Below are 21,459 nucleotides of genomic sequence, written 5' to 3'. Positions count from 1 at the left end.
CCGGAAAACACAAGCTTGCGAGAGGAATAACCAGAGTGCCTAATACCCCAGAAGAAGACCCCTGAACAATGGCTCACCACTTTTTTCAGAGATGGTGAAATGTGTATGAAGCACCTAAAGCATGCAGCGTTAATCTCCTCATCATGGGTAGTGGTTTGAGCCATCAAATGATGAAACCAGTCTGACTTAAAGAATGAACTCTGCTCTCCTGAAGTGGCTGCTCTTTGAAAACCCCATCTCTACATTCAACATCATGCTGTCTTAAATGTACCGACTTCAATGTATATGTCATACAACCATATATTAGAATCACCCGCCTGTCTAAAGTGGATTAATGGAGGTGGCCAACACTAGCTGCAGAGGTGCGGAGCCCACGGTGTAAGGTTTGCAATGCACCACAACAGAGTTAGGTCTTTTACTATCTAATCATCTGAAGGCGGAGGTAGTCCTTGCTTACAATAGGGTCTATGGCACCCTTACTATGGCACCAGCGTTGGCCATTGATAAAGGGATTGAATTTGAGAAGTTTACACTCTAATTGACAATTATTTTTTAACAGATTAACGGACACACCTCTTGTACAGAGGGATGTATCTGGAATCTAAGTATTAGGAAACTAGAAGATTGTTTAATTAATTCTTAGAGGGGCGTCTTCGAGAGAAAAGGAATGTAGCCCTGTCTTTTGAGCACTGAAATTCCACAATCCAGTTTATTAAATTGAGATGTTACACTCAGATCCATCCAAAATATGCACGTTTTTATTATCTCAATGTAAGACTGCTATTTGTGCATATTCAGGCATTTTTGGAGATTCATATAAGCCCATTACACTACGCCTTTAGATTCATGCAAATCCTAGATTTATGTGTCCACTATATATACTCCTGCAAACGTTTGTGTGGCAGGCATTCGTCTAGAATAGGCATAGTAAAAATTTGCCACAGCACTTTTTGTTAATCATAAATATATATATATATTTTTATTTTTACCAACGAAAAAACAGTGTTCTCGTAGAGTATGCAATTCCTCTATATTTCTATGAAGTATGAGATGTACTATTCCTTTCCCACCACGAAAAGGGCGTAACTCTTGCTCTTTGCAGGATGAACTTCCCAGGAGGGAAATGATTTGCAAAATGTTTGTGACTGCACATAAACCTAGGATTATGTGGATATTCACTGATTTGTTTGTAGAAATGCTTAGCCAAAAAGTCCTCATGTGTCGCTTATAGTTGCAGATTTGCTGCTATACCTATGTTTTGTCTGTTATAGTAAGCCTTACAGGTTGGCAGACATGTCTGCTGATCATGGATGTGTTAATCAGGATTGGTTGGGGCTCCAGCTGTTAAATTACCTGTTGTTTGGGTCTCACTTGTGGGGAGGATTCTTAAGGAGAATAACAGTTTCAGAGGCAGACACTTCAGAGCGGCATGAATGGATTATCAAACACCTCTTTGATAGAGCAGAGTTATTTTTTCCTGATGCGTCTGCGTTAGTAGCTGGAGTTAATGGATTAGTAAATCAAAAGTAAAAGAGAGGGGCACCCATCACCAAAGGGACAGGGCACCAGAAGCGACTATAAATCAAAAAGGAATTTACCCTTTGGGTTTATTCATAAATCAGCCACCTGTTCCATAAATTCATCATTCACTCATTCAAATGTACCACCAATATCACTAAAATAGTGCCATAACACCATATATGTCAAACTATGTAGCTTTATTCATAAAAACATATAATCTATTGTACAGGTAAATAAATATGTGTAAATAATCGTGTGATCAGGTTGTCATCCTTCTAGAACATAAAGTTCTTATTGTCAACACAGTGACTATGAACCTCAATGTTATACAATGAAAATAATACTATCTCTTTACTTTCTTCTTACCACACAAGCAGAAGACTTTTTAAAAAATATAAACACCCCTATATGAACATTTTATACGAGTACATAAAAACATAAGGTCATAAAAGCATCAAAAGGGAGAATGCATTAGACAATCATATTGGTTTTCAAAGAGTCACTAATCAATTGTGGTCATTGAGCAAAGTGAAAGTAAAATGTACAGTGTCGCTCAATGCCTTCTCGATTTAGTGCAGAAATTTGTTTTCATCGACACGTTTCGGTGGATTCCTATTGTTCACAACCACCTTCTTCAGGAAAAATAGATTTCTCCCACCATTAAACAGTTAATTTATTTTTCACTGTAGCTGGGGCTCAAATTTTTCTTATTCCTTAAAGTTCTTAGTGTAGACCCATAATCCTGTGGACCAATGTTGTTTCACTTTTATGGTTTCATCCTTCTATGCATGAATTTATTAATTCGTATGCAGGATTCAAATAATCTCCAATTTCCTTCCCGGTCAAATGTTCTGTTCCCAATCACATGTGTCTACTATGTGCTGGTTCTTCGCTGGTATGTCAACATGCCTTTATTTTAGACTGCCCAATAGTGCCTGTTCGATATAAATACTGGCTTTTGGAGATTCTTCCTCGCGTTCGTTTGTAGGGAAGGCAAGTTGAGATACCAGTGAAGAACCAGCACATTGTATACACATGTGATTGGGGACAGAACATTTGACCGGGAAGGAAAGTGGAGATTATTTGAATCCAGCAAAATTGTTTTACATGTAGTGTGTTAAGGCACTATTTTAGTGATATTGGTGGTACATTTGAATGAGTGAATGGTGACATTATGAAACAGGTGGCTGATATATGAATAAACCCAAAGGGAAAATTCCTTTTTGACTTATAGTTAACGGATTAGTAGACACAGTTCTTGGAAACAGAACAGGAGATACTATAGGACCTTATAATAATGAACATGCAGATTCCTGGGACAAAGTGCCAGATAGACGTCTGAAGAAGTGGGTCAGTCAGGACTTAGGCTTCTTCATGACTAGTTCATAGAAATAGGTTAGCCAAGAATACCCTGGAAATTGGATGTTGTTTGTAAGGTGATGGCAATAAGAATGAAGACCAGGTTCTACATGAAGTCACTACCCTCGAGAGTTGATGCCCAGTATATCTCGACCATCTTAAGCATGTGGACAGCCCGTTGCTCCTGATCCAGGACAAGGCAGCGAGACTGATCCAGCTGCATTCAAATAATGAGATGACTTCACACCCCACAAAGAGATTTCAACAAGCTCAGAGCAACTGGTGCTTAGGAATACAGTCATCAATGCACAAGGTCCTAAAGAAAGAAGACACTGGTGACCATCAAGCACCAGCCAAAGTCAACCTACTTACTCTGGAAACAGGAAACAGGCCAATTTGTGACCATATACAAGGATAACTTCAGATGTAGGAACCCAAACTAAGAGGATTCCATGTAGATACCATTCCTGAAACAGCCCCTTCTTCTAATCACTGAAACCGGTCTACATGCAGAAGAACCTGTGGAGCTTCATCAACATACCCCCATTCTCTGCTGGCTTTAAGCTCAACTAGAAACTCTGTGTGTTATGTTTTTTTCTCATGTGAAGTATCAAGGAGCAGTGTCCGTCTTGCACACTGCACATGAGGGACACACATAAATGCAAATAGATATTAGTGCTAGTGTCAACTTTAAAAATATTACCACACACACCGCTTAGTTTCCAAAACAATTCTCATCTTCGATTTGTGTGCCATGTCAGCCTGACAAAGGTTCACTGCAGCTTCAATTTTAGTGAGACGACTTGCAACAAAACAGGTTAGCGAGTGCTGTTTTTACATGTACATTACCAGAGAAGGTAACTGAGTGTGCGGAGCTCAGTAGTACAGCTGTCAAAATACAACCCTAAGATCCAGGGACAGCCAGGTCTACCTCAGAGACAGCGCCGCCTCTGGCTCTAACGACAGATTCATTGCCTGTGAAAGCAATGTCGCAGTCCGAGGGCATGAGCCGGTCACATATTGGACTGGTGTGTGCCACACGGCTGACCTTCCCACTGCCGCTGGCCTCGCCGTGCCTCTGGCTTGTACAGCCATCACTTCGTTTGCCCCCAGCCAGCCACCACTGTGTGTGCAATGGAAAGCGTTGCTTGAAATCAGTTCCTCAATGCTTCCTTCACCCTGTCCAGTCCAAGCAGAGCTTCCGGTTGTGTTGATGATAGTTCCTCCTGGAGCCACTCAGCTGAAATACTGAGTGGAAAAGCTACCAATATTCTAAAAACTGTACATTGAGTTTATACGTTTTACACAGAAGCAGAAGTAATCTCTACATGTCCACCCATATATTTACCAAAATGACCCTAAAGGGTTACTACCGTCGTCAGGCTGTGCTCTTTCTGTTAAATGTTGGAATTGTCTCGTACTTAATCAGCTGTTGTTTCTCTCTCTCCCTCTCACTGTTTTTTGTTTCTCCTTCTCTCGTCCTTCCTCCTTGGCTCCTTCTCTTACCTGTTTTCTGCCTGGCTCCTAATTTCTCTTATTCTCTCTCTCCCTTCCACTATCACTTTCTTTTGTGCTGCTCATCCTTGCCCATCCATTGTCGGTCTGTCTTAATACATTTATGCATTGCTCTTTCCACTTCTCATTTATTCATGCTTCCTTCTCTCTCAACGCTCCTTTACTCTTCTTTCCTTCTCTCGCACTTTTTCCCCTCTTCTCCACCTCTTTCCTCCTCCTGCTCAGTCTCTCTTTCTCTTTTCTTCCTCTCTTTATGCTTCTTTCTATCACTTTGAAAACTTCTTTCCTCTCTTTGTCTTTTATGCGATTTCCACTTCACTAATTTTCGTTGTTCTGCTGATTGATTTTCCCTTTTTTTGCATTTCTATATCACTTCTTTTCTTCCAATATTCCTTCCTATCATTTCACCACATGACGTGCTTCTCTTTCTTGCTGCCTTTATTTTCTCCCTTCGTTCTCTCCAACTTATCAACCTGTTCGTTCCCTTTGTTTAATGCTTTTTTTATCCTATTTTTTCCTTCCCTTATTTCCCCTATTTCGTCATTTCCTTTTCTTTCCTTTGCTCTCCCTTCTTTTTTTCAACTTTCTGCCCCATTCCTTCTATCCATTTGCACTTTCTTTATGTTTTTCTTTCCAACTTCTAATCATTTCTCCCTCCTTTCATGTTGCCCATGTCTTTTTTCCTTCTCTCTTCCTCCCTTGCATTTTTTTACCCTTTCCATCCTTGCCATGCACCTTTCCTACCTTTCCCTCCCTTCTCTTTTCCTTGAACCATTTATGCTACCTTCGTCTTCCTCTCGCCTCGACCTTTTCTCTGCCTTGCCCTTCCCTTGTCCCACAGCACTCTACGCTCTCGCGTAAATTTGTGGAAGTGATGTCGGAGTACAACGCCACTCAGTCCAAGTATCGAGACCGCTGCAAGGACCGGATCCAGAGACAGCTGGAGATCAGTAGGTTGCCTTGCATGGCCAACGCCAGGGGGCGAAAAGGGGATCACAAGCTAAGAACCTGGAGGCGGGGGTACTGGAGAATGGAATGGGTCACAGTGATCAAAGTGAGAATATAGGGTCACAAAACCTCACTCATGATGAATTTCAGAGTACTACAGGGCATGGATATAGTATACCTATAGAGGTTTAGCATCACAATATCGTCTCACATAAATATTGTGTAGTAAAAATGATTTACAAAAATATCGCCTCACTGGAGGTAATAATAGAAAATGTACACCCGATGTGACAATATTTTTGTAAACAATCTTTAGGACACATATATGTTAGACTATACTTTTGTATACATAGTCTGACATACAACCACTATAGAGCCAAGAGGATCCTTGGGTATATAATACAGGTAAACATCAAGCTTACTTGAGTTATAGCTTGCTAGCATATATTAAATAAGAACATACACACCATAACTAGGAATTATGAACATCTGTTTAGAGCTGCTTTGTGGGATGGAGATTATAGGGATAATGTCATTTCATTCCATCAGGTTCAATACAATAAAATGGCAGCACAAACATTTCTGCTGTGTTGAATGGACTGCAGTTTCATTTCACAGGGGATGATCTTATGTGCCCTTCCTAATTCATCTGCCTTAGCACAATATTTCCTGCCTCACAACTCATGCTCCAGCTCCTCTTTTCCAACCATCTGGTCTCATGAACTCTTTGTAAGTAAGGTGACTAAGGGCCTTACTTAGAGTTTGGCACACAAACATGGCGGATGTGCATTCTGCCATATTACAAGTGCATTATAGCCTATGGCATTTGTATTACAGCAGAATGGATAGCGATCTCATTTTGACAGAGTATCCCATCTAACAAAATCTAAACACGGCCCTAAGCACTTTCAACATCCATCTAGAGCTGTATGCTGGGTTGAATGAAGAAAATTGGTTAAATGGCCTTTCAATTTTGCTCTTCATAAAAGAAAGGGAGCACTGGGCAGTTGCCTGTCTCTTGCCCCACTGCCTCATGTATTCCACACCAAGGCTTTGAAGAAAAACTCTTGAAACAGCAGGTGCTAATGACAGGGGTTATAATTTTTGGACTTATGATTAAACCCCCATTTCAAATACTTTAACTTTATTGAACTTTTGAGTAAAAGCAAATTTTACTTATTAATTGTTTCCAAGAATTCACTCACTGTGTGGATCATACCTGAAACTGGACTCCTACCAGAAATCTCCCAATCGATTGTAATATCGTAATTAAGATGATTTCTATTCTAGCATCATTCCTGTTGACTGAAAGGTTCTTTGGATGAATAATAATTTCAGTATCTTATTCAATAAAGATGAATAATCATTAGAAAAATTGCATCTTTGTTCCCATCTTGAAATGTGAGTAATCCAACAACAAAGGAAGTGACATCAATCCTACCTTCCCGATTTTTACACACTAATGAGTAAAACCACAAATGCCCTCTTACATTGCCTCCCTTGAAAGCATCACTGATAAACTTACTTATCTTAAGGATACTCCTAGAGTATAATCTAGGCCCTCACAATGCTGATACAAACCTCCCTTCGCTACCTAGAAACAACACCTCCTTAACTTAGAATAATTTTCACTTCATAGCTGATGAAGTCACCTTAAGTCAAATCTGTAAACTCTACCAGAAATGTATGTTGTAGAGTTAAACAACGTATTATCCTTATTGAAACAACAGCTAACTCGATAAAGAAAAAAATATGTCTTATACTAAAGGAGCTTTTATCCAATTGCAGACTAAAGGACACACAGCGCCATCATGATGCAGACGCGCCAGCACCCACGACTATTTTATTTATTCAGGGTTCAAAAGTTTATAAACAATATCACTAAGCTGCACATTGGCCATGATACAAGTCACTGATCAGAATGCTTGCCCTTTGGCTAAAAGGCAGGTCATCTTTTGCTGCACATTTTGTAATAAAAACCTAATAGTCTACCTACTTCTCCCTGTGGTTCTCTGCAAAGCCTCCCTCACACTGAGGTAAAACCATTTGAGGATATAAGCAGGATACAAATCCTAAGCAAAATGTCACGGATGTTTTCCTTTAAACAATGTCGTTCACATCAAGTTTGATGTCTTCAGTTTGCAGCATTTTAGCCTCAACATTGTTGTTTATGAGGATACTATTGGTAACAAGCAGCCATGTTTGAACCAGGCAGACTATGCAGCCTTTTCACAAAAGCTACTTTGGAGTCCATATGGCAAAACTCCTTTACACACTCCAAAATGTCATTCTTAAACCTCCAGCTGAAGATCTCCACCTCCATCTCTCCTAACCGATTTCTAAGGAGATCTGCACCCCAGTGGTGGAGATCGCCATACACGGAGGTATGGCATTTTGTTGCAAATTTGCGTGGTACAAGGGGGAGTAGTAGGAAAATGGGTAATAATGACTACAAAATGAGTTGGGTTAAAGGAAATTAAAGAGGGGGTTGGGAAGGACATACTAATACAAAACGCGCACCCACATAAGAGTAAAACAATTGCAATTCGCAAAATACACATCACCAGCAACTGGCACTGCAGTACACTACAACAACAAAAAATGAAGGAGGACAATAACTCTAACACATAGGGAAAATTAGAAAATAAATTAAATTATGTAACTTTCAATTAAATGGCATTAAAATTATGTTTAGGTGTATTATTATATTATGTAAAAATCAATGGTTCTGTCGGGTGTTACACATTCCTTTAGCAGTCGAAAAATTACTGAGTTATATAGTGTTAGCTTTAAATCAGAGAAACACATGCTAAGACCATATAGGGTATTTAGTCACTTTTTATAAATTACATCATTTATATTTTGTAAATACCCCAACATTTTCTGTATGGCTGTCAACAATCAAGGTGAAGTATATTGTGAACTGTGAGAAAGGTGACATCAAGTGCTCGGTGATACAATAATGGTGGACAATATTTACAAGGTGATTAAAATATGTACAAAAAGATTGTTGGCCAGGGAACAACAATTGGAAAAAGTGCTTCTGCAAATTAAATTAATAAGTTTCAACACAGAGCCTTAGGGCTGGTCCATGGGAATTTGTCAATGTTTCAACCCAGGGTCTGTACTACTAGTGAGTCAGTGCAGGTCTCCATCAGGACATGGGCGGGGGAGGATGACAGCCTACAGCCGCCCCTTGAGGCAATGAGAGCGTCTAGGCATTGGCGCAGCCTTGTATCTGCAGCCGATCAGGAGGGCGTTCGCCTCCTATAAGTACTGTATGGCGCGGGAACTCATGTTGTGGGCTACAATGGTGCCTGCAGAATCCGCTTGCCAATCACGAGCGCGGAACCTCGCGACTCGGGACCTATTTGTTGTCGGTGGCTTCTTCGCAGTTGGCAGAAAATAATACAGTCAGTTAAAACACCAAAAGGCGTTAATCGAAACCGGCATACCAGGACTCACGCCTGTTGATTTGATTTGATTTGATTTTATGTTTTCTTAAGCGCGCAGCTACCCTGGGGCATCCCGGCGCTGAAAAAGACTACGGAACTGAGGGAAGGAAGGGTCAGGAGGTGAACTCAGGGGAACAGTAGAGTTTTTAGGCGTTTCCTAAACCTGAGGTAGTTGTGTTCTTGCCTCAGGGAAAGGGGGAGGGCGTTCCACAATCTAGGAGCATTATAGGAGAACAGGCGACCTCCTGATCTGGCCTTCCTGATTCTGGGGACATTGGCGAGGGAAAGAGAGTTGGACCTCAGATGGCGACTCGACTGTTGTTGAGTCACCAGTGTCCTGAGTATGGGAGGGCCCTCATTGTGCAGAATTCTGTGGGTGATGCACAGGGTCTTAAAATTGACCCTCTCCTTCACTGGCAGCCAGTGCAGACTTCTGAGAGCTGGTTTAGCTGAGTTCCTCGTTGAAGTTCCTGTGAGGATTCTCGCCGCTGCGTTCTGAGCGCATTGGAGTCTATGGGTCACCGATGCTGGGGCTCCCAGATACAGGACGTTTCCGTAGTCCAGTCTGGAGTTCACGAGCCCTTGCAGCAAGAGTTTCCTGGACTGGAGTGGCAGTAAATGTAAGATCTTCCGAGCCATCTTTATCAGGCCGAGGCAAGTTCCCGCCGTTTTTCTCGCCTGAGTTTTGAAGCTTAGATCCTGATCAAGCCAAATCCCTAAGCTCTTGACTTCGGACTTGGGGATGGGTGGTGTTCCCATGCACGGAGGCCAAGGAAGGGAAGTGGGAATTTTGTTGGAGGTCCCTAAAAGGAGAATTTCCGATTTTTCCCCGTTTAATTTTAGCCTTGATTCGCACATCCATTGATGCACCCCCTCTAGACAGCTGCTCAGGTTGGACAGGGCATTGTCCGCCTGGTTAAGGGAGACGATCAGCTGGGTGTCATCAGCATACATTATTGATTTAATGCCATACGGCTTTACAACATCCTCAAGGGGAGCCATGTAGGCGTTAAAGAGTGTGGGGCTCAGGGAAGATCCCTGAGGCACACCACACCCAAGAAGCTGAGCAGAGGAGACGGAGTACCCGTCCGCTACTTGGAAGGACCTGTTTTTGAGGAAGGATGATATCCAGGCCAGGGCGGAGTCGGCCACTCCCCTTAGGCCAAGGCGCTGGACAAGGGTTGCATGGTCCACCGTGTCGAAGGCGGCACTCAGGTCGAGGAGGATCACTGCCACTGATCCTCCTGCGTCCAGTATGCCTCTGGCTTCCTCGACAACGGCTAACAAAGCGGTGTCAGTCCCCTGTCCTGGTCTAAAGCCTGTCTGGGACATGCGAAGAAGATGGTTGGACTCTAAAAAATCCGAAAGTTGCCGATTTGCTACTCGTTCGGCTATTTTACTCATAGCTGGAAGCAACGAGATTGGTCTGAAATTGGAGGGGTCTGAGGGATCCAAGTGTGGTTTCTTTATGAGGGCCTTGACCGTGGCTTTTTTCCAGTTCTCCGGGACTATACCGTTTTCAAAGGAAGCATTGATCAGTTTAGTAAATAGGGGAGCAATAGTGGAAGCAACTAGCTTCAATTTACTAATTGGGGCTGTTGTCGTCTTAACTGACTGGATTCTTTTCTGCCAACTGCAAAGAAGCCACCGACAACAAATAGGTCCCGAGTCACGAGGTCTCGCGCTCATGATTGGCAAGCGGATTCTGCATTCACCATTAAAGCCCACGTCAAAGGCATCCAATAAAAGCAGAAGTAATATGTCCATGCACTTCCCCAAAATACATGACATTAAAACAAAAATCTAACCCCCATCATACTAGAGAAATATTTTTGTACTATAAACTGGTATACTGATATTCCGAAATCTGTAACACCTAAAATAGCAGCCACAGCCCATAATGTAACCTAGATCAGTATACTCTCATTCCATACCATTCCATATTGGAACACCAGTGAACAGTAAAGCAGACATGCAGCACAATAAGCAAAAGTTGCATACACTTCCATTGGTGCAACAAATGCCCACACGACACAAATGCACCAAACAAAGGACAACAAAATGGTCAACTCTCTTTACTACTAGGAACATAATGCAAATGAAAAAAGTCTCTTCAAAAATGTAAAGCCACCCTGATGGTTTGTCTGTTTCCATACCAATAAATGACTGATATGAAAATCTCTTATTTCTGCATGATAAACTTGAAACAAAAATGAATGTAGCAACAGTAATAATAAAAAAAATGTGCGCACGTCTAAAATAAATAAATACTTATTTCATTCAGCTAATAATACACTGTAAAGTACCTGCAGCTCTTCAATTCCCAAAATGGGCACTAGAGTTGTCTTTCTGTTGCCTTCTGACTTAGGGGGTGATTACGATGACGGACTGCCCGCCACTGACAGCCTGTCGGTGGCAGGCCCTTCGCCATTGTACTGCGTTTTTCCGCCCACCAGATTACAATGGCGTGCAGAAACAGGCGATCATTTTCCGACCGCCTGTGGCAGCAGCCGCATTGCCCAGTATTACGGTGGTGCCGGTCAGGCACCGCCGTTGGGATTGATTTCACATTTTGCTGGCGGTGAACCTGCCATGAAACGTCAGGCAGAAACGGATTTGGGGGCCTGTGGCAGGCCCCCCTTCATTCCTGGGCCTGGAGCAAGGGTCCTGGGGGCACCTATGGTGCCCATCTACATTTCCCTACACCATGTGCAGGCCCCACATGGTGCCTGCCATGTAGAGCAGGGACATTTTAAAAGGGCATTTTTAACATTGCGGCGGGTGCTGTAGCCAGCTATACCCGCCGCAATGTTAAGTGTGGCAATTGAGGCCGTCGTGGTGGCGGCCGCATCTCAATAACACCTGTGGGACTGCCCTCTTGTAGGGTGAGCGGTCTCCCTCCCCGAGACGATGGCAGATGGACTGAAGTCAGTCCGACACCATAATGACCCCCTCAGTCACAGCCCTTCCTCACTGTTAGTAGAAAACACATGGGCAGCCACAGACTGCAGAAACTGTGCGTGGGCCTAGAGAGTTCAAGCTCCTCCTTGAAATCCTTTGAGTTTCTCCCAGGCAGCAAAACTGAAAATAAACCAGAAATGCTGGCCAAAGGCTCCTTCAGGTTGGTAAAATCGTTTAATACATAGAAAATCCTGTGCCAGAAAACGACAGTCTTACGTGATTACGCACATTGTTGCAATAACTAACTTTTCAGACTCAGCTGCGCACAGCCATAATGACTAGGGGTGGGCAGACCTCGCGGAGTTTCACTCCGTGGAATTCCGCAAAGTTACATGAAATGCCCGTGAGATTCTGCAGAGTTCCATGAGCGGGTGGAAATTGGCATGTTTCACTGTTAGCTCTGATTTTTAGTGCTGGGAGCTTGTTGTGCAATGTAAAATCTGAGTGAACTGCACCACGCAGCATGCCAGAGGGGGCTGCTTCTTTGCTGCCGCTCAAGTAGATTTTCTTCTCGAGCGATAGCTTTCCCACTGCGAACGGTTGTGATCACCAATTTTTGATCATGCTTGCCAACTTACTGCTGGTGTGGCGTGCATGTGAAAAAACTCCACCACGCGGTGGCTGGCAGATTTTGGCCAAAACTCTGCAAACTCCACCAGCAGAGCGGAACTTATCGCCCACTCATAATAATGACAGTGAAACCCCAAGGCAGGCAGTTTCACTTGGAGAACGTAGTGACGAGTCTAGAATCCAAGAATATCAGAGCGTCGTTTGTATTCTCTTAAGAGCGGTTCGATAGCAAGAATGCTGCCAGAAGGCTGTTGACATACCGTGCTTGGGGTCCTCACGTCCCTCACCGCTGACATTAGTGACGAAATCTGGTGCAGTGCAGAGAGGTGATGCTATGCATCGCACTATTTGAAAATAAGCACAGCCTCAGATGGCGCATGCTATCTACCGTACCTTTCTAGATTAGTCCACACACCAATCACAATTTTTCTGAGCACACAGCTGAAAATGAAATACATTTTTAAATAAGAGAGTAAACACCCTCTACTGGCCAAAAGAAAAATGGCAAAGTAGAAGTCAATGTTCATCCTTCTTTTACCAATCACTGTTGTCGTTTTTCACCTGACCACTGGGTTCACACAGGATCTTTCACCCTGCAGTGTCAGAGGGTTTTGCCTACTTCTTGAGTGTTCCTCGAGTTTCCCAGGACCGCAACTAAGCATCATTTCCCAATTGCAGCTTTACATCTTCGTCTCACCTCGCTATACGGACTTATCGAATCACAAACACAACCTTCTTTGAAAGGAAGTTTCTTCTGCTACAGTATTTTGATTCAGGGCTACCAGATGAGACCTGGCACTGGTGGGCTGTACTTTGCTTCAGTTTTTTTTTCTTTAATGTTTTTTAACTTGCTTCTTCTTCATTTGCACCGATTGTCAGTTCCATGTAGGGATTCTGCAGGGTTCCGTTCCCGGACAATGTTATGATGCACAGACATCCACATGCAGATGGAGGTTTAAGCTCAATTATTAAAGTAAATTACATGTAGTAGCACCCCACCTGGAGCATGTTGACACCAGCTCAGACCTTGCTCTTCTGAGCTCTTCTAAATGACTGGTGGAATCCACTCCACATCAGGGATCTACATTACCGTTGACTGAGTGGCATAACCTAAGCCCCGCAGCTCCCACGGTGAAGGGGTCCCCAAGCTCCAGGCCCCCCCCTCAGCAAAAGTGCTGGGGGGCTGGGGGGCCTTCAGGCACTTAGCAGGGAGCCCCCTCAAGTTTCGTTACGCCACTGCTTTGACTTTGCTACTTGCCGGGGCAAGATAGTTTGTATAAAACAAAAACAATGCCACAGAAAACAAGTCTATATTTATGCACTTGCTGCACTAAAAGAGTGCCCATTTTATTCTGTACATCACATATATGTTTTAAGTTCACCATTTATTATATTATGGCCTCCGATAGCACCTTGTGCTATTGAAAACATGTTTGCATAACAGCATTGTCTCACTGGGAGGCAATTTAAGATGAAAAGTGTCAGACCCCTCACTGAGATGCTTGCTGTTTCCAATTCTGTTGGCGTATGAGTGCCTTCCTGGAGTAACTGTTGCTTTCTGAACAGTGTCTGTGATGTAAACATGTATTTAATTCAACAGTGAAATAAAGCTTTTTCATGACAAAGAAAGAATCATTTTCCATCTTCATACACTGCATTTTAGTAGGGAGGGTTTTGTACCCCGCTACAGGGAAGCACCTCCTGACTCCATCAGCTGGGCATAGTAACTCAATATGGGCAAATTCATCACCTCATGAATGGCTGAATGCAACCGTCAGTTGGTGAAAGATGACCAGTTAATTGTTGCAAAGTGCCTGCCACTATATTGCACGCCCTGTGGAGAGAGTTTTGTAACTTTGAGCTAGAAATGCTACTTTGTTGAAATCCTGAAATTATGCAGCAAATGGTGGAAAGTGTAGCAAATACAGCACAACCATATGCGCACCGAAAATGCCAACACTGCGGAATCATGTGATTTCATTAGCCCTGAAAGTGTTATAATAAAGTATTTACAATTCAATGGGTTAATTCTATAAGGACAACACAATATTTAGATCTAGAAATCTATACTCGCATTTACCCTTCAAAATGGTTATAGTGAATTTAAAATATATGAATGTTTACTGGGTACGGACCACTCAAGAACAAGACTTTTCGAGCGGTTGGAAACATTTGGTGGCGCTCACAATAAAAGCCATGATTGCTTAAAATAAAAGAATCTGAAGGAAAATGAGAAATGTGGAATTTTCTCCCCCTTTCTCTCTCCTACTGCTCTCTGTCTTCCTCTGTTTCAAAATGTAAATCATCTTCAATTAACGTTTAATGATTTTACATGCATTGAGGGACTGGACCACCATTTTAGTAACAACGAGTTCCTGCAAGTGTTAAGTAGTTTAGTTAAAACATATACATTGTTGCACTCAACAGCAAGAGTCTACATCTGCACCTCTATAAAGAATGGTGGCCGCTTTCATTCCTGTGCCTCCTAGGTGTATTTTAAGACTTGTCTTCTGTTTTACATTTACCCTATATTCACACTACATGGCACCACTTTTTATCAAGAAACTGAAATGCAGAAAAGTATAGTAGATTTCATATTTATATGTCAAGCTATGAGATGCTTATACTTAAAAAACAAAAAGGCACAGCATGTTTGGGAAAACTTTAAGTGCTCTCATGAAATAGCTGGTGTTTTACGAACAGCGGTTTTAGGTCTCGCATGACTCAGCGCATGTGCTGGTCTGGCGAGACTTATTGAGAGGGCTCCAAAAAGTGCTACCAGGCCAGCCTAGAGCTACAGTGCATGAGCGCGGGCGCGCGCGCCACGCTTTACCGCGCTTTACCGCGATAACTTTCACTTTAGCGGCCGCATGGCCGCTTTGATGTTTGCACGTGATCGCGATCACTTTCGCGGCCGCAGGGCCGCTTGGCATAGCCAATAGGTCTCGCTTTTGGGACCTTATACGTATTTAGTTATGCACTGTTGCATGGCTAAACACTTATAAGGTCCCAAAGGCGTGACCTATTGGCTATGCCAATGCTTGTTAATACAAGCTGTCACTTTGCACGAAGAGTGAAACAAAATATTCGAGACAAAGAAGAACTGTGTTTCCTGCTGCAGACAAAGGCCCTCCCTCCTCATCCAGTAAACGGAGATGTTGACACCATTTGGCAAAACTGTCCCCTGTTTAGTACCGGATACAGCAATCAGAACCTGAATGATGACAATTAACTTTTACAAAATATTCAGCCTTTTAAATACGTTTCAACCATTTAAGCTAAAACGAACTTTGTTCATGAAAATAGCAAATTATGCTGCCAAAGGTGGATTATGTGCAGGGCAACTGGAACTATCCCATTCTGCGGCCGAGGCGTTTTCTGCATGATGATGGATGTGCCAAATTTGCCACATAATCCACCATCCACTGCATAACTTGCAGATTCTCTTCCCCCCAAAAATTGTTTCTAGCAAAAATTGATCAAAAAGTTACTAAAAACGATATGACACATGTTGCCGTGCAACGAAAGACCATTCACAAAAGTGGACGGCTCACCTTCCAATTGCTTAGTGCTATTTGCGTGTTAAATTGTTAACAATGTAGTGGAACCTTTGCCCAGACAGTGTAAAAAGGCAAAGGAAATGCAGAAATACTGTCACAGAATGTGCAGTGTTAGGCCCTGTAAATGGACTTTTCTTGCTACATAATTTTGTCAACCCTGTAGCACAATTTGCCCCCACCTTGCATAATTCCAATTGTCCTGATTTAATGGGGCAAATGCAACAATTCCCTATGTTTTCATATAACACCGCAGAATATCACATTTGAGGGCCCTGATTATAATGTGGAATGCTGCAGGGACCTGTTTTGAGGAGCGGTGACACTAAGGAGCCAAAGGTTCTGTGTCTATGTTCTTCAGGTGGCCGTAGAGCACACTAGTTCTCTTTGCCAGTCTTACAAAATATAACATAACACCAATATTCCTGACACTCTGTTAGCACTGCCAGAAGCGTAAAGAATTTGTTGAGGAGTTTATTAAAGCCTAGGTGACCTATCTAGACCAGTCGAAAACATGTCCAAGCAATACATCACATCTGAACGGCAACTAGCGAGACAAGCATGGCTACACCAAACTGACTTCACTATGCAAATCAAGAAACAGCAGCACATGTTGGAGCACGGTGCCATGTCTCTGCTCCACACAAGATTTTTCAAAATCTTTTGTGAGAAATTTAAGTGCTATCAGACAATAAACCTTCCGATACCCAGTCTACTGTGAAATGCTTTCTTCAAAGCCAAACTGATGGGCCTGGTATAGCCTGTGTGGGAGACCCTCCTGAAAGACTTTTTAAGGGCAGTCCCTGGAGAATAAACAAGGACTTCCAAAAATAAAATAAAGCTAAAGTATGATAAATATGATCATCTACACCATACAATGAATGGCAAAGATGTCATTATCTCTCAGCTTTCTCAGAATATCTTTTCAATTTCAGTCTCTGGTTTTATTATTAAGTGGCAGGTTAGGATTCCTTAATATCTGTAATACAATCCCCCCAAGCATACACTCTAACACCACAAAAAAAATAACGGAAATGACTGCCGGCCCGAAGATCGTGAGATCTCCTCCCTGAAGCCACATAATGCCTCAAGACCTACTCTTAGTTTTAATCTTGGGTAAACTGTGGTATTTTCATATGTATAATAACTAAAAAGCTATCATCTCTCACTATGTTTTGACGGCCAGCACCAGTCCTCCCCTCTTACAGTCCTCCTTTGGGAGGTCTTATACATTTGCCACTTCCCACTCTCTCAAATACCATTTCATTAAACAGAAGCCTTCCAAATGATAAATGTTCTTGTCATTGTCAGCTAATAAATCGTACAATAATAGCCAAATACCCTTTTAACATCATCACTTTCTAAAATAAGAGGAGCAATTTTAAAAAATGATAGATTTACTCAGTGGCATAACATAGGCCCCCTCAGCCACCACGGTGCGGAGGGGGGACCCGAGCTCCAGGGTCCCCCTCAGCAGATTAACCTGATCTGAGATCTCCTAACTGAGTCCTGGGGGGGGACTCCTCCATGTAGGCTGGAGGGGGCCCCCCTCAAGTTTCATTACGCTAGTGGATTTACAGTGTTTGTGTGTGCTTCTCTACCGAATGTGTAATAGAGGCTTCAGTTTTGTTTAAAATAAAAAGTGGAGGGAATAAAGGCATGGAGCAGACAGAGAAGGAGTTACAGTGGTCTTTTTCCCTCCAAGGAGACACACAGACTTTGCTTTGCATGGGGTGAGGGCCATCTTATTCTCATTGCATGGTCTATTGGCGACTTAGTCCATCCCATGTGAGTTGCAGTCTATCTTCTCTCTGAACCTGACTGACTTTATTTTCCATCCACAGCCGGGCGGACGACGACAAATGATGAGCTGGAGGACATGCTGGAGAGCGGGAAACTGGCCGTTTTTACAGACGATGTGAGTAGGGTGCATGCAGTCAGACAGTAACATTGCAGGAGGGGCATCACTTTGCCGTTGTGTGATTTATGGGTTGAAATGACTAACATGCAAGGCCGACCTGGCCTGTCTGCCAGTTTGCCATTTTCCTGGAGTGCTGAAGGCTAGGGAGCTTCTTTCCGAACGGGATGCACTGCCATGACTCAACCATGACCCCATTTCTTCCTGCAGTGTAGGGCTGGTTTCAACATTTTTGCCAGGGATGAATTTGCTTTCCATTTAGGCGCTGCCGATGTTTGCGAATCTGGAGTGTTGACACGCTTCCAGAGTTAGCATCATTGATAGACGATGAAAGGTCCATCCAATTAAAATATTCTTGCGTTGCCAGCATCTCAGAGAAAATATAGAGGGGTTCCATAGAAGGGCAGCCCATAACACACTGCAAACCTTGTCTTTCCGGTTTGAAAGAAGAACGCCAGATATTGATGCCTGCGGCCAGACAGCACAATCAAATCTAATAAATTGCCCAGCATCCAAAATTAGATTCATAGTAGACTCAAAACATGAGGTCCCACCAATCTGCCAATGTCATTCCATGAAGAGCTCATCCACATTGTACTAAAAACATGGATGGAAGCTGTGTCTACCACCTTGGAAGGGAGCCAGTTTCAAAACATAATTGCTGACAATATGAAAAGTGTCGGCTCCAGTGAGAGTGATTTAACCACTTACCCTTCAGTCTTAGTCATTGGCCATGGGCTATGCTATGCTATGATGAAGGTTTCCTCCAATCTGCTTGAAGCAATCATTTAAAAACATGGAGGGCCAGATTTACAAACGTTTTTCCATACCTAAATGGTACATTGGTGTGCTCAAAGACACAGTGTGGTGGTAAATTGCACATCCTGGTTCACAAAATGAGGATTTGTGGAATTTTACAACCATAAAGTGCACTTCCAGCAGCCAAACGTCTACTAGCATGGTTAATTTCCCAGCATTGTAAATTAGGGTTATGTATGGAACATGATTAGTTTCTGGGAAGGCACCCTGGACAAGTGGGAAATAAAATTGATTTCATAGTCAGGCTTTCACCCAAACCAAGCAAGAGAAACGCAAACAAGGAAGAAAGAAGGGGCAAGAGAAAGTTAGGAAAACAGTGACAAAAGGAGAAAGCATGGTTGGAAAAGAACCTGCAAGGGTGATACAAGAACTGATGTGCAGCTAAGTACAAGAAAAAGTTCACTAGTAGTCAGGATATGAAATGGATTACAGTTAAGGCAAGTTTCCAGTGTGGAAAACGTTTGCCCTGGAAAGCAAAAACTTTAGTAACACTTGAGCTGCCTTGCGTTACAATGAGGTGATGCAAAGTGGTGATAAAACAGCCCCTCATTGTTCTGAAAAGTGATAATGGAACGGTTTCCATGCTCTCTGCTACAAGATGTCCATCACTGCCATCGAGTTGCTACTGTATCACACTGCTACGTTTGACAGTTGGGAGTTGGGCTGACATTGTGTGATTGACAGCGTCGGTGCCCGTTGCCCCTTCCAGAGCGCTATCTTTGATAAAGCATGCTATGTAACTGTTTTCAACATCATCACCACGCTTGTGGAGAATCTTCCAACTTCCCAACAGGCTAGCATCGGTCTGCACTACACGGGAGGCAATCATGGCTAACATAAAAGCGGTTTCCTCTCAGAGGGAGGGATCTACGCACTTGGCGGCTTGCCAACAGCAGCGGATCGGCTTGCTTCATGCAGCTCTGTTTCTCTTGGCTCGACTGGTAATGAAATTTCATCAATTAAAGATAACAACAAGAAAACAAATCTCCTTATCTCGATTTCTCACCTCATTTATAGGGAGCGAAAAATGCTATAAATGGTCAGTTATCCCATTACCTCACAAGTGTTGTGCTCTGTTCAGAGCAATGCGGCATTTCCACGTCACTGTAATGCGGCAATACTGCATTTCATGGCTGAAAAGGCTGACTGCTACCACCCGCAAAAGACTAGTGGTCACAAATTTTAACATAAAAGAGGAAAACATGATTACTGCCAGTTATTTGCCATTTCTGTGCATTAAAGCGTAAATCAGGATAATATGCCATACCAAATACAGTAACAACATTATTGGAGCTGGGTGTCATCCGTGATTTACTGCTGACGTTCTTGTAGCAATCCCTGCACAAACATCACCATAACAAGTGGTGTCTGGTTATTGCACCCAGTAATTACCAGTTGCAATAAAGTGAGACCCCTAAATAAATTTCAGCAGGTCAAATTTGTGAAAATTTATTTGTTTAAAGACCCAGCACAAGCCAGACATGCACATTTTATTGTGGAAAGCAGTGCATTAAATGGGCCGGTACTCACGGGTACGGAGTACCAGCACTTTTCAATTTTCTCGCCTGGAGTAGCAGAGCTTCTCCCTATACAGGGGGAGTACTAGTACTCATAGGGTTCCAGCAGCAGTGCTACTGTTAGCTCCTACTGGGCTCTGATTAAACAGTAGGTCACCTGGTTGGCAAACAGAGAGCAAGCTCTGCTGCGCGATCACACGCCGCAGCAAGCCAATCAGTACATTTATTGTATGAGGCCAACGAGTTCCCTGTTCAGTTGCAAACCAGATTAGGAAATGTATGACTTGAAATCCCGCTTAAAAGAGGGAGAAAAGACATTGCAAAAGTATTGAAAATGGAACAGTAACAAGATTGTGTTCATGAAACAAGCATTGACATAGCTAATAGGACTTACCTTTTGGACTTTATAAGTGTGTAGCAGTGCAGGACATTATCCTGACTGCTGTGTCGTCCGAGATTAAAGAGCTATACAATTAGTACACACTTTTATTTACAGGCAGAAATTGCCAACACTCCTATATAAAATGTTAATAGCAAAATCACTAAAAAAACAGGTTGGGGCACATTTAGATTAAAAAACAGAGCAGAAGAAAGAAAAGCAAGGTTTTGCTTTTTCGTTCTTTAAACAACTGCTTTAATTATACTCCATGATCTGACTTGTCTTTCCCCTCAGCTGCTTGCTCTGGCAGCAGGTGTTGTAATGTCAGAACTCATCTGTAATGAGTTCTGATGTAATTTCTTTGTAATTGGTGACTAGGTGCGTTGCAAGTCACTAAATATAAAGACATTAGAAATACGATTTTCAACAGGGATTGAAGAATCACATGTATTATAAGAATATTGCAGGTCATTGAGAAGTTCCACAACCATATAGAAGAATACGGCCAAAGGTTGAGTCCCTATAAAAGGTCATGGAACTTGAAGGTGACTTCCAATATCCTTATAATGAATGTTAGGGTGTACTTTAGTCCATATAATACATGGTCACACCATCACCCTTCTAGCAAATTGCTTTAAGATTTGACGTCTTCTTCTTTCATATGAAATAGATAGGGTGTTTGCAGACATGAAAAATAAAAGTAAAATTGGTGCAAAATTAAACTTATCAAAAAATCACTTAGATATTTGATGCAAGGCCATAGACAGAGTTTTATAAGGTCAAAAAACTCCTTTGTGACTTGCAGTAGCCTTATAATGTGTGGTAAGGAATGCTTTATACAATATATCACAATTGATCAGCTACATGATCATGTCTTAATTACAGGTGACTGGAGACGTCACAAGTCCTCTGTAATAAGAAAGTTAGCAACCGGCTTATA

General features: G+C 42.5%; 1 protein-coding gene across 1 annotated transcript in view; it reads left to right on the top strand.

Annotated features, from left to right (window-relative positions):
- LOC146811737 (syntaxin-1B-like) overlaps positions 1-21,459 on the top strand; it is a 314,087-nt gene that overhangs the window by 243,649 nt on the left and 48,979 nt on the right. Inside the window, exons 6-7 of the mRNA XM_085618729.1 lie at positions 5,237-5,345; positions 17,731-17,804. Of these exons, the coding sequence (XP_085474855.1) occupies positions 5,237-5,345; positions 17,731-17,804 (183 nt within the window). The remainder of the gene's footprint in view (positions 1-5,236; positions 5,346-17,730; positions 17,805-21,459) is intronic.

Source organism: Triturus cristatus, chromosome 7 (assembly GCF_964204655.1).
Source record: "Triturus cristatus chromosome 7, aTriCri1.1, whole genome shotgun sequence".
Taxonomy (NCBI): domain Eukaryota; kingdom Metazoa; phylum Chordata; class Amphibia; order Caudata; family Salamandridae; genus Triturus; species Triturus cristatus.
Note: the sequence above shows the minus strand (reverse complement) of the source record. Positions and strands in the feature narration are given on the sequence as shown.